Genomic DNA, 18,688 nt, shown 5'->3' with positions numbered 1-18,688 from the left:
ATCCCCTTTTACATGCCATTTTCACTAAAACCGAGCTAGAATCCCTAGAACTCGTTTAACCGAAAAGCCTACTTAGACTTCTCCAACTGACCTCAAATTTTGTGTGTGACTTATACATGATATTAAAAGCTTATCTGCAATTTTCCAGAATTTTTCATGATATTTAACTATTTTTCACCATTTTTGGCCAAAACCGAGCATTAAATTCACCAAATATTCATCCTTTGTCCAAAAATTACCAAAAATTCACAGAACTCTTATTTTCATGTGTAGAACATCCCTGTAAAATTTCATGACCTAACTCTAAACCATCAACAATCTGTCCCAAAACACATACACCGAACATAAACCGAATATACCTTTCGTTTTCCGCCACTACAAGCTACAAACTCGTCTTTCCGCCTTATCTACCACTAAACACAGAGCCTACAAACAACATACCACAATACCAAGCAAGTTACACTCATGATCAAGCCATTTCTTTCATGGTTACGGTTATGATACTAAAACAAAGATTTAAACCGTAAAAATTCGTTCTTGGTTCGTTTAACCCCTTTCTTGGACCAAGATCCCTTGTATAACCCGTATACATCACTTGATCATGCAAGAATCGGTTTTCATCTTTGAAACCTCATTTTCTTGCAAATAAACTTAAGAAACGAAGATGGAAACGTGATTAACTCGCTTATTTACCTTGTTTTCTTGCTAAAAACTCTCGGTTTTGGATCATGATCTTGAGAGGATTGGAGATTGTTGGATGAGTTTGTGTGAAAAAAGAAAAATGAAGTGGGTTTGTGGGGGTGGTAGTCCGATCGGTCTCTTGGAGGGGTGGGGTGGGACCCACCTCTTCATTTTAGGCCACATGTTTGGATTCTCGTAATCCGGATAATGTTTTGGATAATCTGGTTCAGTTCGTTTTTCGGTTAAATGTTTAATTCGGCTTAAAACGAGGCTAAAACGGTCGTTTTTCGGCTAAAAATGAAATTTATATAAAACCGACTTAAGAACTTTAAAAAAAACTCAAACCATGACTTTCGTTAACTTAAAACATCGTATTATTAATAATTTCGCATCTTTTTCGGCTTGATCGATTGTCTCTTGCTTGGTTTGGTATTAACGGTTTCGTTTAATGTACCGACGTACCATTAAATCGAAATTCTTTTTCTGTGCCTTAATTCACTTATCCCGAAGCTTTAATACTTCGTAAACATCACTAAATATCATATATCTCGTCTATATTTGAACCCTCGATTCGTTCGGGTTTCAATAACTATCGATCGTTTGATCGCATATTCAATACGGTGAATTATATATTCACGTACAATCAATACAATGAACCATGTATTCTCGTATAATTACCATGGTAACTCATGTACCCGACATTACATATGACGTAACTAACGTCTAGCGGTTAAGGTATACCTGGTTTCGTCGGAATCGTTACATTCTCCCCCCGTTAAGAAATTTCGTCCTCGAAATTTTACACTCCCTCTATCTCCCTTCGAGAGAAAGGTGGGGGGTTTTTCCTTCAGAATACACCCTCGCGTTACCAAGTATAATCTGGTCCTCGCTGTGAATTCCACTTAATCTTAATCAATAAAGCTTGGTGTGCCCAAACTGTTTAGTTTTCCCGTCTACTATCTATACGGAATTATTTATGATATCAAGTATGACTTCTATGAGTACCTCCATTACTAGTACTTTCGTTGCCTCATCGCTTAGGTACTTTTCAATCCGTATACATGGTAAAACATCATGTATAGTACTTAGCCCCTGGAGTACTTTAATCGATAAACAAAATGACCAATCATGGAGATAGTCTCATGAGGTCCAATATATTAAGAAGTTATTTTCGGTTTTGCCAAACCTCATATCACCTCTCTCTAAGGTGATGCTTTAAAAATACCTTGTCACCTCTTTCCAGCGGCAATGGTTTCCTTTGAATGTTGGCATAAATCCTTTGCCAATCTCGCGCTGCTTTCAGCTTATCATAAATATTACAAATTCGATTGATTGTTTTTTCGAATCAATTCAAATCTTATGGCTTGATTGACGCCCATTTTCAATTTAACAAATTGGTGATAAATACTTCACCCATAGAAAGCTTCAAGCTCTCGATGCTTCCTTCCCCGCCTTCCAATATTGGAAGTAGGATGACTATTTCGATCTGAGATAATTGAAAATGGTACTCCACGACGAGATACCATTTCGCCAACATGAATTTGGGCGAGAATTCATTGTGGTAATCGACATGAATTGGGATGAAATGCGGGGATTGATTAATCGATCCGCGATTACCCAATTTACCTCATGCCTTTGATATATCTTGGGGATTTGCGTCCCGAAACCCATTGTAATTTATTCCCACTATCATTGGCGAATTTTCTGTCGTTGTGGCGTTCCCAAGGGTTTTCGGTATGCAGCCTTATCTCTTGCATAACTTAAATTTTCACCAACATACGTAACCATATCTTTCTCCACACTCGGTCATTAACAAAATCCTTTCAGATGTTCGTCTCATCAATAGACTTAATCCGATCCCGGATGTATGGAATATTTCGATCTATGCGCTTCGTCAATGATTAATTTACGAAGGTCATGGAGGGTCGGAATCCTAACCCGATTTTTGAAGTAGAGAATTTCGTCCACACGCTGTTCGAAATTCTTCTCATTGCCGTAAAGTCCCTCCTTTTCCAATTGTTCCTCTTTCAACGCCTCACGTTGAGCGACTCGAACAGGTCCGCAAGGTTCGACTGGACTATCATCCCCAGCACCCGCACTCGCAATGGCTTAACCCGATCTTTCCTACTCAAGGCATCGGTTACGACGTTAGCCTTGCCAGGGTGATAACGGATGTCACAGTCATAATCACTTAACAACCTGACCCATCTTTGTTGAGTATGAGATTGCGGTCTTTATCATCTATAAAATTTGTACATTTGTGTCGTACAAAGAATTATGAGTTGGGTAATGCTAAAAATTCTTTAATAAACCGCTGATAGTCTCCGGCTAGTCCTAAAAAATTGGCGCATTTCCTTTGGCGCCTTGGGTGACTGCCAATTTTAATGGTTTCTACCTTACTCAGATCAACGTGTATTCCTTGATGGTTTACAACATGACCAAGGGATTATGCCTTCTTTATTCAAAATCACATCTCGAAAACTTCGCGTACAACTCCTCTTGCCTTAACACTTCCACAATTTTCCTTAAACGTCGTTCGTGCTCTTCTTTACATTGCAAATATATCAAGATATCATCAATGAATGCTATGACGAATTTGTCAAAATAAAGTTTTCAGACTCGGTTCATGAGTTCCATGAACACTGCCGGCGCATTTGCTAGCCCGAACGGCATAAATAAGAATTCATAATGGCCGTAACGAGTCCGAAATGCTGTTGTTGCAACGTCCTCCTCTAGGACTTTTCATTTGGTGATAACTATATCTAAGACAAATTTTCTGAAAATAAATCGCCCCTTGCAGTTGGTTAAATAGAACATTTACATCGAAGAAGTGAATACCTATTCTTGATCGTCAATTTATTCAATTCTCCCTAATCAATACATATCTTAACACTTCCGTCCTTCATTTCCCAATTAAAACTGGTGCACCCCATGGTGACTAACTAGGTCGTATAAAACCTTATCCAACAATTCTTGTAACTGATTGGATAATTCTTGCATCTCGGACGGTGCAAATCGGTAAGATGCTTTAGCACAGAGCCAGCTTGAGGTATTAAATCGATTCTAAATTCGACCTGTCGGGTTGGCGGTAATCCAGGAAGTTCTTCTGGGAAAAATTTCGGATATTACGTAACACCGGAATGTCTTCTATATGTTTTCTTATAAATCTGTGGCAATCACGTTTGTTAAATGCACCACGTCTTCTTGACGTAAATATTATACCATCTCAAGATGAGATTAGAGTGGTAACATAATACCGTACACTTTTCTCTGTATCTAATCGCTTCATCGTCCGAAAGAGAGCTTCTAATCATCTTCTTTTCATATTTGATTTCAGCTTCATGTTGAGTTAGCCAATCCATGTTAACTATTACGTCAAAACTTCTTACTTTACTGGTCGTAGGTCAATAAGGAAAGGTTAATCATTCAGAATAATAGGACAATTCCGAACAATTTAGTTAACCATTAGGGGTTTACCGTTAGCTATTCTACAGTATAGGGTTCTATAGGTTCACTAATCGGTATCTTTCCAAATGATAGGAGGTTAACAGGAGCTAACTTCTATCGACGACCGTAAAAATATCGCTAAAGTCTATTGATTTAAAACTACAACGTACTTAATACCACTTTTGGATCATGACTTGCTTTATTTGAATTACTCCCAAAAGCACGGCTCCTTGCTTGATCAGAGGTTGATGCTGTCATTAGGTTCATCTTCCAACAACACCTTGGTTCAACTTTGGGCAATTTCTCTTGAAACGTTCTTACTGCCACATTCCTAACAAGTACAACTGTTTGGCATAATTTGATTTCTTTGGATGGATTGTTATTGAAGTTGTTGGGTTCGGAGTGGTTGTACACGAATGTGTTGGGGTTGTCGGTTCACATGGCTTCACTTGGTTCTACAATTGTGGCATTACGTCCATCTTTACTACACCTGTGGCCTACTATCACTCGACATTCTTCTTCCTGCCGATAACCATATTTTCCACATTTAGGGAAGGACCCTTTATGCGGTTCATGTTTTCACACCAGAACTAGTCTTAGTATAATTCTGGGTTGTAGGACTTACCTACTTATTCAAAGGTTTATCTTGCACTATGCCTTTATCACTTCTCTTCTTTAACACCCGACGTCTTACCTAACGTCCTTCCAGTCCGCTTCCCATAGAGTTAAGTATATCGATGCTAGCTTGTGACACAACCCTTCCAAAGGTTGTATATTTTACAGGATTGACTATACTCCTTATCGATGGAGTTAGTCCCCAATATAGCGCTCACTTCGCTTAGCTTCAGGAGTAATTAGCCATGTTACCTGACATGACAATTCCTTTAAATGATTAGCGCGTTCTAAGTGATCAGCACACAACATTTCTATCTTCCATAGCTCAGTTTCCAGTCTCTGAACTTAATTATTCGTATAAAAGTGCTCTAGCACAAGAATTTTAAATCCTGACCATATCATCTGAGCAAAAATTTTCTAACTATAATTTTGTACCATCGTGTTCCATCACGATACAACATAATCTACCAACATATCTGTAGCATATTTCACTACACAATGTTCTAGACTCTTACCAACATCCTTAACCATTTCGATCTTTTCTATCCACTCGCTAATCTATTCCTCCCTTTACCATCAGTACACTATTAATAATTTCCTTACCACAAACAACAAACATATCCTTCACACCGGATCTAATTCATTACGACTACTATTCATGTTTAGTTTATAACTAATACTTGTAGTCACAATAGTATCCGGTGGGACAATATCACTCTTAGTAATAACACTAAGAATTGAAATATTCATAATCATGTGATTGCTCGATCTATAATTCTGTGATCACTTTTGCATCAACACTAGCAGTGATCTGTGATACGACATCGGTATCATCATCTGCTATCTTTGAGCAATCAACTGAATCATATCAATCTCCATCATTGGAGTTACTCTTTTTATGTCATTCTGCCGTACTCATTCCGTACGCAGTAATCAATACTAATCTCACCATATAACTCATTACCAGCTCAATCATAACAACAGGTACACATACACACCAAATATTATCATATATATTACACATACCGGCATCTAGTATATATGTCCCACAAATATAATAACATATTGACTTAACCTGACGTCGGTTAACGTTTAAATATGTTTCATAATCCTTGTCACCAACTGACATATAGATCTTTCTCAACAAAGATTAATGTTTAATATGCATGATTTCAATATCCTTTTGCATGTCAGCATAACCGATACATGCTCACCGTGAGCACCAAACGATTACATACCACGGAGTCATAATATCCGTGTTTATTCGTATATTCGGCATACACAGTTTACCTCCTACGAACGAACAACCAACTATGCTATAATGATTCCAACATTTCTTTGTGTATAGGTAATCATTCTATTCGAGCATACATGGGTGTAAACATCTAACGGATGTAAGGATAACATAGGGAGTTGCAAGGTTCAAGGTAATTGCGCAACATGGGTTGCCTTCAAATATTATTAATTACTATTATGGGAAACTCCTCGCGGATCTCATTGGCCTGTTCTTTAATGGATGGAATTTCGCCTTGGTATGGTGGAAAGCTTGATGACGCCTTACCCTTGAGTTCATGGAGAAATTTCATGTATGGATCTACAGAGCCATAGCTTGGGATTGAATGTTGTTCTTCCTCCGGTGTGGTTACCTCATTTGGGTTGTCAGGATATTTCTCCTCAGGGTCGGTTTCTTCCTCTGGTTCCTCTTCTGGTTCCTCTTCTAGTTCCTCTTCAGTCATTGCGGGCATGTGAATCTTTTCATATGGCATTATTACCCTCATCTTGGGTTTGTGAGAGGGTCCTTCCTTGTTGATGCAAGAGTCGGCAGAATCCATAGTTGAAGTGCCGATATGCCACCTTTGTTGATCGGAGTGGCATTGCATCTAGTCGGATGAAGGAGATTTTGGTTCCTCCTTGATTGGTAAATTGGAGAGGAAAGCATATGAAGGATGAGGATTTGGTGGTAAGTGTGTTGAACTTCCGGATGGATAATATGGCGGGATCTCGGTGGGTTGATATGTTGGTATTTCGGATGGTTGATACATGGGTAGGCTTGACGGATGATAACTTGAATGTCGAGGGGGTTGGTATGTTTGATGTGGAGTGTTATCTAGGTGGTAGATTGGACTTGGATTGGGATTTTGGTTGTGTTCTTTGAAAAATGATTCAAAGTAGTCCTTACTCATGATGTCTCTTGGGAACTTGTAGTACTTCCTCGCTCTTCTCACTTCATTATCATAATACTCCATTAACTTCTCGTAAGACATCTTGATAGGTGGTTTAGATTGTGGAGAGGGAAAGAAAGGGTTACCAACCAATCTTATCCCTATTCAAATAAACAACTAAATATTTCCTATGCTTGGATCGAAGCTTGGGTATTGTTTTATGATAACCAATTCGCTAAGATCGATGGCTCTGATACCAACCTGTCACACCCTCATCTAAGGCCTAGGAGTGTGATCAATAGTTGGTACCACATTTGTAAATGTATCAGAGTAGCGGGTTAATGCGGAAGACTTATAAAAACATGTGGATTTATATTATAAATATTTACAACCAAAAAAAAGACGAGACGAAAGTCTCGTTTAGTATTTACTTGTTTATATGTTTTATAAAACCACAATATTTACACAAAATTATCCGAGCCATCAGATTCTTGAGCTTTTTCGTCATCACAAGCTCTAATCTTGATTACCTGCAAAATGTTATAAAATACGTCAGCAACGAATGCTGGTGAATATGCTGACGCTAAAAATATTTTCTTTACTTAATCACCCCTCGAGACCACGTAAGCCTCGGCCCATCTTGGCTTAGGAATAATCAAGTTAAACAATCATCATAAACTCGAGTCTCTACACTAGGTCACCTTAGCAAAACACCGCAGCGTTTCAACGTACTTAGGTACCCTAAATATACACAAGGTCATTCTCACTCGAACATACTTTGGTTCGGCCCATCGTGGCTGGAGGTCGTGACCAGGTGTGGTGCGATGTGCCCACCGCATACCACATATGTAAGGATCCAGACAAACGTATACTACAGCCTGAGGGCTAGGCTATACTCTTATTTACAATGTTTTTAGAGACACTTAGTCTCACGTAAAGTTTTTCACATAATCAAGTTGACTCGTTTGAAATCAGGTTCTATGAAAGTGGGGCGCATTCACCTTTCAAATGGGATCGGCTTCCAACACCGTCCGTGAGTCTTTCTCTTGCTATCTCGCACCTATAGTACGAGTATAACTTTTTGTTAGTCGGATAAACGATCCGGCTTAAGACCTTTAGTCTTATTTATCTCGATGAACCTTTAGTTCATAATTTCTTTTCTACTTTAAAACCTTTAGTTGAAAAGTAATATTTATAAACCTTTAGTTTATTCATAATACCCGACGTTTCTTCTTCTTTAAGAAACGTATTCCTTTCTTTATTATTTAAGTATACTCATTATACTTAAATAATATATTTTATAACAAAGAATATTTATATACATATATATACTCATATATATATATATATCATTTTTCTTTCTTTATTTTCTTTGTTATTTATTTCTATTTTTATCGAGAATAACATTGACTTGGGGTATTAAGCCTTTATAATATTTTAATATTATTTTGGTCGGGCATTATGCCTACCTTGCTTGGCTTAGAAATACCCTAGATACTTGGGCAGCACTTCGACTCTACTTTCTTTATCTACGTTCGCTTGATCAGCCCTTTGCTTGAACACTTGAATCGAACATCAACACGTCGTGGCACGTACCTCGATACGATCGTCGGGACGTCGGGACAACACCTTCTTCTTGTATATAATGTCGTCGGGAACTGGCACGTTTATCGAGGTATAGGGCACAGAAAACGAGGAATCGGGGCACACAAAACAAGGTAGATCGATGGCACGTATTTCGAGGTAGTGAGAGAAGTTAGAGAGAGAGTAATGTGTGTGTTTTTGAGGTGTGGATGGATCAAACCCGTGGCTGCCTATTTATAGGCTGAATTTGGATCCCATCGCGGTACGCGATGGGTCCCTTGGCAAGCCCATCGCGTACCGCGATGTAGGCTTGATGAGTCAATGTATAGGCCTGCCACGTGGCGACACGTGGCAGGCGCCGCGCCACGTGGCGAACGTGGTGACACGTGGCGGCAGAAGTTGCCACCGTGTGCCACGTGGCACACGTGTCACTGCGTGTCAGAGACCCTATCGCGGTACGCGATGGGGCGCTCTTCTGATCCATCGCGTAGCGCGATGGGTCAGAAAATTCAGAATTTTCATTTTAGCCCCTTGAGTTTAGAAATTGGTAGTTTTGGTTATTTGACTTTGATTCTTTGACATTTTTGGCCCGAAATTTACGTGATGTTATAGCATAAACCTTTTTACGAGAACCAGTCTAGGTCATGTTTTGCGAATATCTATTCCAAATGAACCCTTAGGATCTATGTGATCTCTATCACGCATAGAAGTTTAGTCTTGTGTGGTAAGGTCCAAGACCAATTTTGCTTGATGGGTTCAATAACTTAAGACCAAATTAGTTATGTTTTTTAACAATTAACATTAACAGCAGTTCAAGGTTCAATTTGTAAGTAGTATTCCTATCAAGTCACAACGTTAAGCGCTATATATATATATTTATATATATATATATATATATATTCATCTAAGGATATATCTTCCATTACAATAGTTACATGGCAGGCCAGTTTTTGTATCACAAAACTACGCCATTAGCTCGATATTTATAATCTCTTCATGATCATACTTTTATCTACTTTGACTTTACTTATAACTAAATTGGCTTCTTTCGAACCCGTATTGTATAGGTACCAATACCAGATAGGCCCCACATATGGCACAAGGTTTGGCAGCGTCTTTGTGGCGTGTGCAGGTAATTACAATTACATATATTCAAGACAAGAAGGCTAGCATATATGACTGTTATGCTTTATCAATGTTTTGTTACGTTTTCGTTTATGCCTTGACACATCATCTTTTATTGTATTTATTTATAATCACTATTATATAGGTAAACTATAACTCAGTCAGCGTGTATTCGGTTAAATGTTTAGTTACGTTTTAATTTTATAAGACTTCCGTTGCGGTAGCCTTCGAACTCAAATAATTAAAATAATAATAATAACAATAATAAATAAATAAATAAAAAGAGAAAATGCGAAAAGGGTTTGGGTGATGTGAAATGGGTTGTAGGGGTTTTAGTAGCAAGTATAAGAAGTTTACTATTTATTCTTCTTCCCCTAAACCAAACTAACTGCATATATAGCCGCCACATCTTTCTTCATTAACATTCACATTCACATTCTTCCTCCTTCAACCTTCAACCTAGAGGTATATTATTATTATTATTTTCATTTTCTTCATCCATATGCAAAAATTATATCCTTTTCTTGTTTCTGGGTTTTACGTATCATCTCATTCAGCCCAGGTGGCTGGCTAACTAGAAAATATATTGGGGGTTAAAAAATTGGTTGTAAATCAGCAGGTATGAAACAAAAAGAGATGAAGTATGTTCTTGTGACTGGAGGTGTTGTTAGTGGCCTTGGAAAAGGAGTAACTGCGAGCAGTATTGGTGTTCTTCTTCAAGCCTGCGGTCTTCGTGTCACTTCGATTAAAATCGGTTTGTGTTTCATTTTTTTCTATCATGATAATTTTATGCATGTAATTAGGATTAAAATACAATGGATATCATTTGGATAATATATATATACATATAGTTTGAAGGTTGTTGAAGAAGATGGGATTTGCTGGTGGGACCCAATAAAAAGCTCTCATTGTTTTTCCCCAATGGATAATTGGATAATTTAGATTATTGAGATGGCTTTGCTTTTGTGTCTAATCATCATATTAATTTTAGTAGTTAATTTTTATGACAAAGAACTGGTCTTTGGCTGTCTCTACTCTTGTATGTATATATCCCTTCCTATCTGATGGATTTTTTTTTTAATTCTTTTTGGTTTAAAAATGGTCAAATTAAGCTGCTGCTATCTAACACATGATATTTAACAAAAATACTATATAAAGTTGTTATTTTTTTTATATGTTTTTCTTGCAGACCCATATCTAAATAAAGATGCAGGAACAATGTCTCCTTTTGAGCATGGAGAAGTTTTTGTATTGGATGATGGTGGAGAAGTAAGTAAAAATTTGATTTTTATATAAGTAGTTTTGATTCATAGTGGTAATTATGAATGTATAAATAGGTGAGGGTTCAATTGATTTATGTTTCGTTTAAAGGTGGATTTGGACCTTGGAAACTATGAGCGGTTTCTTGATGTCAAGTTAACGCGCGATAATAATATCACAACCGGAAAGATTTACCAGGTAACCTTTTAATGAAGTATTAAGAGTAAGATGCAAAATTGATACTTTTTTTATTGTCGGTTGATTTGGTTCTAATTATCGTATGCAGTCGGTTATTGACAAGGAGAGGAAAGGGGATTATCTTGGAAAAACGGTTCAGGTATTACAAATTACGACTTGTGTGTGACATAAAAACATTGAAAATCATATTAATAAAATAGGTTAAGAGTGGATTATCAAACATTAATGGTATCATCTATGGTTCAGGTACTACACAATAAGACTTGTGTGGCAATAAAAACCTTGTAAATCTTGTTAATGAAATAAGTTAAGATTGTACTATTAAACCATATGTGTCGTATCTATGGTTCAGGTTGTTCCCCATATCACGGATGCAATTCAAGATTGGATCGAGCGTGTGGCTGCAATACCTGTTGATGGAAAAGAAGGTCCACCCGATGTATGTGTTATTGAACTAGGCGGTACTATAGGTATGTAATGCTATTATGCACTCATACACACACGCATATATATATATACACACACACATGTAGATCCTAAGAGAACTCTTTGGAAATTGAGAACTTTGAGAACCATTTTAAGGCACAAAAAATTCTTTTAAAAAAAAATATAAAAAAATTATAAACCAAAAAAAAACGAAAATTTTAAAAAAGTAAAATAACCAAAAAAATATTATTTTTCATCCCGATTTAAAAAAAACGCAAATTATACACATGTATATTTTTATTTAATATCGATTTACATAATGTACACATATGTACATTATCATTTATCTTAATTGTGCATATATGCATAAAGAATAACTTGTATAAAAATAAAAAATATGTGTTATATATATATATATGTATAATTTTGCTAAACCGATATTTTCTTTTTGTTTTATAATTGTTTTTTGTTTTAAATAAAAAGAATTTTTTTTTGTGGTCCAAAGTGGTTCTCAAAGTTTTCAATTTCAAAATAGTTCACATGATTCTAATCCTATATATATATGATTTTTGCCTGACAATTTCCTGTTCATGCAGGGGATATTGAATCAATGCCATTTATTGAGGCACTTGGACAATTCTCATACCGTGTTGGTAAGTATTATTGTTAAATTCTTCCCAACAATTCTCATGTTTCATGTCATTAAATTTGCTCCATCTGTTTAGGTGCTGGGAACTTTTGTTTAATACATGTCAGCCTTGTGCCTGTTCTAAACGCTGTTGGTGAACAAGTGAGTTTACATTTAATTTAAAGTTTTTTTTTTTTGAAAAAAAATTGATAATGTTGCTTATGTGAAAGTAATTATACTTTTTTCTTTGTAGAAAACGAAACCTACCCAACATAGTGTTCGGGGATTAAGAAGCTTGGGATTGACTCCAAACATATTAGCTTGTCGCAGCACAACGGTCTCAAATTCTATAATCAATTTTTTTGCTTATATGATAACTAGAGGTGGCAATTTGGACCCGGTTACTTATTAATGGGTTATTGGGGTTACGTCTTTTAACAGGTCAAATGGGTTGAAAGTCAAAAGAGTGTTTTAAATGCATGACACCTTCTACACTTTGTTCATAAAGTTAGATTATTGTTGAAATGATATAATCTAATTTGACCAAGTGACTTATTAATTGGCAGTTTTGACCCCCATTTGTTTAATAATTGGTTGATTTGGGTTATATTCTTTAATGGGTTAAATAGGTCGAAAATTGCCCAAGGTGTATTTTAATGCTTAAAACCTACATTTTATTCAAAAAGTTAGATTATTGTTGAAATGATATAATCATATTTGACTCATTTACTTATTTATTAATCGACAGATTCGACTCATTTATTGTGACGGGTCGAAAGTCAAATTGTATTTTAACTGCATAATATCTCCAACATTTTTTAGTAAAAAGTTACATTATTGTTGAAATGATGTAATCATAGGCTGACTTGGGTTACATTTCTTAATGGGTCTAATGGGTTTAAAGTCGCCTAAAGTGTATTTTAAAATTTTAATTTATTAAACCTTTTACATTTGTATTCAAAAGGTTAGATAATTGCTGAAATGTTATAATAGCTGTGATCATATTTGACAAAAGTTGTTACAGGTCAACCCAACACGACTATCCTTTTTGCCACCTCTTAACACCATCAATATGACACAAATCCGTTTGATTACTAACTCTTTTAGCACTAAATATGCAGGAATTGGATACAAACGTGAAGGAAAAACTTTCAAGATTTTGTCATGTCCCGGTAACATGATAAATAAGAAGTATTCAGAAAATTTTATTTTAAAATCTAGCTTTTTATTTTATAAATGAATCGTTACTTGCTTTCAGGAGGAAAACATAGTCACTCTATACGATGTTTCCAACATATGGCATATACCTCTACTCTTACGTGTATGTAAAATGAGCATACCATTTAACTTTACTCATGTTTATTTAATATCAACATACACACTTTAACTTTACCTTTTTTTATTTAGGACCAAAAAGCACACGAGGCAATATTGAAGGTGCTAGACCTAGACCTTCCTTGGTATGTTCTCTAACGTGTTTTAATATCGTTATCATCTATGATCTGATTATAATTATTTTATCTTTTAATGAGTTTGTAAAAATTGTTCTCTTGTATAGTATCACATCTAAACCCGTTTTGGGAGAATGGACGGCTCGTGCCCAACTTTGTGACAAGCTAAATGAGCCGGTAATTTTTTTAAGATAGTTTTAACATAATTTTATCTTTTTGCTAATGTTTTATGTTTTTTTTATATCTATATAGATTAGAGTTGCAATGGTCGGGAAGTACACAGGTCTTTCAGATTCTTATCTTTCTGTATTAAAGGTGACACTTTATTTACACAAGATGTTTATTTTAGACATTTTAAAATTTTTTTTAAACGGTTGTATTCTTATTTCAGGCTTTGTTGCATGCATCTGTTGCTTGCGGAAGGAAATTAGTCATTAATTGGGTCTCAGCTAGTGATCTTGAAGATGCAACCGCCATTGAAGTAACTATCTATCTATAAATAAGCTTTTGCACATTTTCGTTAATCCATGAACAAGATCTATACATCTCGATCGGAAAAGAATCAAGAGAAAAAGAAAGAATCGGAATTGATCGATATATTTCTCGAAACAAATGAAAAGGATTTGAATCGATTTTGACTTGTTTTTTTCTGATATTTTGTTTTTCTGGAGAATTAAGATAGGGAAGAAGGATACCATGTAAAATGAAGAGTTCTCCAGTTCCCCATTTTTTTTAGTTTCCTCTTGAACCTGCCCCTATATATGTGTGTGTGTGTGTGTGCGTGCGTGTTGCATGCATTTGTTTCTTTTACTGATAGATCAGGATGAATGTTTTTATTTTCACAGAATCCTGACGTTCACAGAGTTGCTTGGGATTCTTTAAAGGTTAGTCAAAGTTAGAGGTGACAAAATGGGCGGGTCAAACGGGTCGGATTTGATTGACTGAATCTTTTTGTCCCGATTTCTTTTTTATTTTTTTAATATTTATGTAGCGTCAAACATGATTAAGGGCATGTTTGGGATTGAGTTTGAAAAATGCTTATTGGCTTTTTCAAAAAGCCATTTTGAAAAGCCAGGATTTGGTGTTTTTTGAAAACTGCTTTTTAACCCTATCAAGAAGCTAAACTAAGAAAGATTTATTTGATTGCCAAACACATTTTAACTTATTTGCTTTTTGAAAACACTAATAAGCCAATACGCATTTTTCAAACTCAATCCCAAACGTGCTCAACATGATTTCATAACAATTTGATCTTGAATAAAAAGCACACTTATACGCAACTTTTGTTTTTTTTCCTTATTATCATTTTTTATTGTTTACCCATTTGACCCGTTAAACGTAACCGAAAGTACAATATGTTTAGTCAGCGGATGGTGTTCTCGTTCCCGGCGGTTTTGGTGACAGGGGCGTAGAAGGTAAAATAATTGCAGCAAAATACGCGCGTGAAAACAATGTCCCATATCTTGGGATTTGTTTAGGAATGCAGACTGCGGTGATTGAGTATGCAAGATCTGTTCTCGGTCTTGAATTTGCTAACAGCACAGAGTTTGACCAAAACACTAAAAACCCGTGTGTTATATTTATGCCTGAGGTTTGTGTTGTTTGACTTTCTTTAATTTCGAATACCTGTATACAGTTAGTTTGATACACTCCATTTTAACAGGGTTCAAAAACTCATATGGGCGGTACTATGCGGCTTGGATCCCGAAGGACTTATTTTCAAGTTGCAAATTCTAAAGCTTCACAGCTGTAAGCTTACAAATTCACGTCATTTTTTCAGGGTTTTGTAAAAGGAAATTTTTACAAGGATTTTGTAAATTGGGGCAATTTCATATATACTCCTACGAACTTGGAAAATATCATATGTGCCCATACAAAGTGGTTAACATTATCAAATAAGACCATCTTACCTTATTTCTTAAAACTTTAAAATTTCATCGTTGATTTCCAATTTTTTTATTTACCCATTTTTAGCTTAAATTTTCTTTACCCATTTTATCTTTAATTTGTTTCATTTTTACCCGTAAACAATAGTTTCCTCAATATATTAGACTGCTTACGTTTCAATTATCAATTTATCATGCAATTATACATTGTTTAATTATCTGATTCTAACATACAAATTCGATTATTCAATTATCTGTCAAGAGAACAGAATTGGAGTAATTTAAAAAGTAGGGTCTGTAATGGAAAGGGGTAGAATGGTCATTAAGTAAAAAAGCATTAAAGTCGGTCATATATAATATTTTCAGTTTTGCTGGAGTATATATGAATAGTTTGTAAGGGTGTATATGGAATTAATCCTTTTATTTTTTTGTTGGTTTTTAGGTATGGAAATCACAGGTTTATAGACGAGAGACATCGCCATCGATATGAGGTATGGTTTTTTTCAAGCTAAATATTTTTTATGCAGTCATGTGGATTTTTTCTAAAACTACTTGACATTTTTAAAACTTTAAACTTAAATCAGGTGAATCCTGACATGGTGTCGCAGCTTGAACAAGCTGGTCTGAGTTTTACAGGCAAAGATGAAAGTGGTCAGCGTATGCAGGTGGGGTACATATGCAGGTTGGTATTAGATTATTCATTTGATATTTGGTTTTTGACTTTTTGTATTTGATTTGCAGATTATTGAAATTGGCAATCACCCGTACTTCATTGGTGTTCAGTTTCATCCCGAGTTTAAGTCCAGGCCGGGAAAACCTTCTGCGCTTTTCTTAGGTACGAATATTGTAGCTCAATTACAGGATAAATAATTACATGTGATTTACAAGTATGGGATGTAGTAGGTTGGTTTGGTTAAAGTGATTCAAACTTTCTCTATTGTTACAATAATAGTCTATTTTTTTTTTAAATAAAGTGATTTAGAAGCAAACAAGGCGAGCCGATCCAGAGCACGGCTTGTTTAACTTACGAGAGCCCTAGCTCGAGGTCTTCTTGAAAATTCTATTTTTAAAGCTTGAGCTTGGCTCGTTAGTAGTATTTCAAGCTCTAAATGGGTTCATTTATTTTTTGTTAGTTAATTACATTTATAAATCTTTTTGAATGTATATTTTTAAGTTAGATCTTTTATCATAGTTTTGTATACTATAATAGTTATCATGCATAAAAGTTATAATAAATATCACTTTGGCAAGTTTACCCTGTGTTTTTTAATCTTTTATAATATGACACTCTTTTTACAATTGTATTTGTTAATAGATTGAAAGTTGGAATGCTGAAATCTTATGAAAATTGAAATATGATTGCAGGGCTTATAGCAGCAGCTAGTGGGCAGTTAGATGTGCTGCTTAAGAAAAGTGTAGCTATGAAGTCAAACGGGTTTACCAATGTGATGCCAGCAGGATCGCCACATAGGCATGGTAACGGGGTCAATAATATCCATAGCAACGGGAACCGCAACGGTTTGCATGTTTGAAGCGAAAAGCAAATGTCCGTGATGGGATTTTGTTTTTGAGTTGGGAGTTTTGTATAGTAATCGTGTCTGGACGGTGTTTTTTTTGTTTTCCATAATGGATTTAGGAAAGAATGAATGCTAGGAAGTTGGAAATTCCGTGTGGTTTCAATGAAATTAGTACTTGGGATAAGTTTTGATGCTAACACCAAGGCATGCTGGCCTCCTAGTACCAAGATAGCATAATGAAGGCTTATGAACTTTTCCAAAAAAAATAATTTATGCTATTTTATGAAGTTTTATGAGCTTTTGGTAACATTTACAAACATGTAGACCTTATTATTTATAAATATATACTGTTCAAGTTGGGGGATTGTGTAAAATCTGAAAAGTGTTTTTCACATATACTGAGATCTGAAGTGAAGAGTTGTTTGTTTGCTTTTAATTTTATGTTGAATTTCTTGATTATTGCAAACTAGATATGTTCACTCACTTAAGTTTTCAAATCTTGTTTTTTTTTTTATTATAAAAATGTTGCAAAAGTCGTTAGGTGGATTCAGGGGGCACAACCGGATATCCGAAATTTCGGATATCCGAAAAAGAAAAAAAAACCTAGTTTTAATAATAAAAACCATATTAAGTAACAAATCTTTGAAACAAGTCTTATAATTAACAATATAACAATAAATAAGTACTTAATAATTTAACAAAGTAATTAACAAACCTGAAAGGGACTGACGGGGACGGACGATGGTTGGAGACGACGACTGACGATGGTGGCTGACTAGCTGGAGACGGACGATGGTGGCTGGCGACGGTAGTGTTGCCATGCTGGAAGCTTGGACAGGTTGTGTTATGGCTGGCGACGGTGGTGCTGGTGCTACCGTGTGAGGATTAATGTGTGAAAGAGAAGAGACGCTGCTTGTGTTATGTTAATGTGTGATCTAGGGTTTTGTTATTATGTGATATATAAAATAAAATTATAAAATATTAAAATTATAATACCGGATAATTCGGATATCCGAATGTAAAGCCCCGTTCCCGGTAGCCCTACTTTAGCGTCGGATTTACTTATAAACACAGTTCTACAAATCAGAGTTTATTAAAACCTTTCGTGGAATATAAAACATCAATCATTCGTTACAAATTTAATCTTTTCTTAAAGTCATAACATAAAACATCATATTTAAAACATCGTTTCTTTTATCTTCAGATGCCAGCCGTTCAATCCATGCTATGTGTCATCCTCATGCCCTCTCGATAAACATGTATACATGCGTGCCTACTAAAAGTCAGCTACGCTGAGTGAGTTCTAGTTAATCAGGTAACATACAATACATACACATATCATACATTCTTACGTATCCGAAGATACATATCCATACTTAACCAGTTGCCTTTCTATCAAACATACGTACATACATACATACAAACATACATACAAACATACATACTATCACTTACCTCAGACTACCGAGAGTACGTTCATAGTCTGCCGTCTATACCTGTACTCTAGGTTGTGAACACGAAAAAGGTCCGCAGTCCTTACCTATGTTCACCGATCATGGTATGTGCAAGGTCCGCAGTCCTTCCCTATACCATCCTACCTTAACAACAAGTACAAGGTCCACCGTCCTCCCTTATGTTGCAACCTAATTCATAGCACGTACGAGGTCCACAGTCCTCCCCTATGCTACCACAACACAATAACAGCACG

At 35.7% G+C, this 18,688-nt stretch overlaps 1 protein-coding gene across 1 annotated transcript; it reads left to right on the top strand.

Annotated features, from left to right (window-relative positions):
• The first annotated feature begins 10,235 nt into the window (after positions 1-10,235).
• LOC143632520 (uncharacterized) lies at positions 10,236-17,283 on the top strand. Its single transcript, XM_077101019.1, has 21 exons — positions 10,236-10,368; positions 10,804-10,883; positions 10,986-11,072; positions 11,161-11,211; positions 11,425-11,542; positions 12,095-12,151; positions 12,224-12,288; positions 12,380-12,463; positions 13,248-13,298; positions 13,385-13,447; positions 13,534-13,586; positions 13,685-13,754; positions 13,830-13,892; positions 13,969-14,058; positions 14,423-14,461; positions 14,941-15,168; positions 15,241-15,326; positions 15,906-15,954; positions 16,048-16,128; positions 16,205-16,298; positions 16,829-17,283. The coding sequence occupies exons 1-21, from the start codon at positions 10,236-10,238 to the stop codon at positions 16,993-16,995; spliced, it is 1,809 nt and encodes a 602-aa protein (XP_076957134.1). The 3' UTR covers positions 16,996-17,283.
• Positions 17,284-18,688: the final 1,405 nt, after the last annotated feature.

Source organism: Bidens hawaiensis, unplaced genomic scaffold (assembly GCF_021521415.1).
Source record: "Bidens hawaiensis isolate Kalapana, Puna unplaced genomic scaffold, B.hawaiensis_p1.1 tig00006395_1, whole genome shotgun sequence".
Taxonomy (NCBI): Eukaryota; Viridiplantae; Streptophyta; class Magnoliopsida; order Asterales; family Asteraceae; genus Bidens; species Bidens hawaiensis.
This window is presented reverse-complemented; position numbering and strand designations above follow the sequence as displayed.

Excerpts from the sequence above, each read along its gene's own strand:
- LOC143632520 (XM_077101019.1), top strand. The coding sequence starts at position 10,236 with ATGAAACAAAAAGAGATGAAGTATGTTCTTGTGACTGGAGGTGTTGTT. Across the intron at positions 12,289-12,379 it reads TAAACGCTGTTGGTGAACAA|AAAACGAAACCTACCCAACA; the intron begins GTGAGTTTACAT and ends TTTTCTTTGTAG. Across the intron at positions 13,755-13,829 it reads GTGACAAGCTAAATGAGCCG|ATTAGAGTTGCAATGGTCGG; the intron begins GTAATTTTTTTA and ends ATATCTATATAG.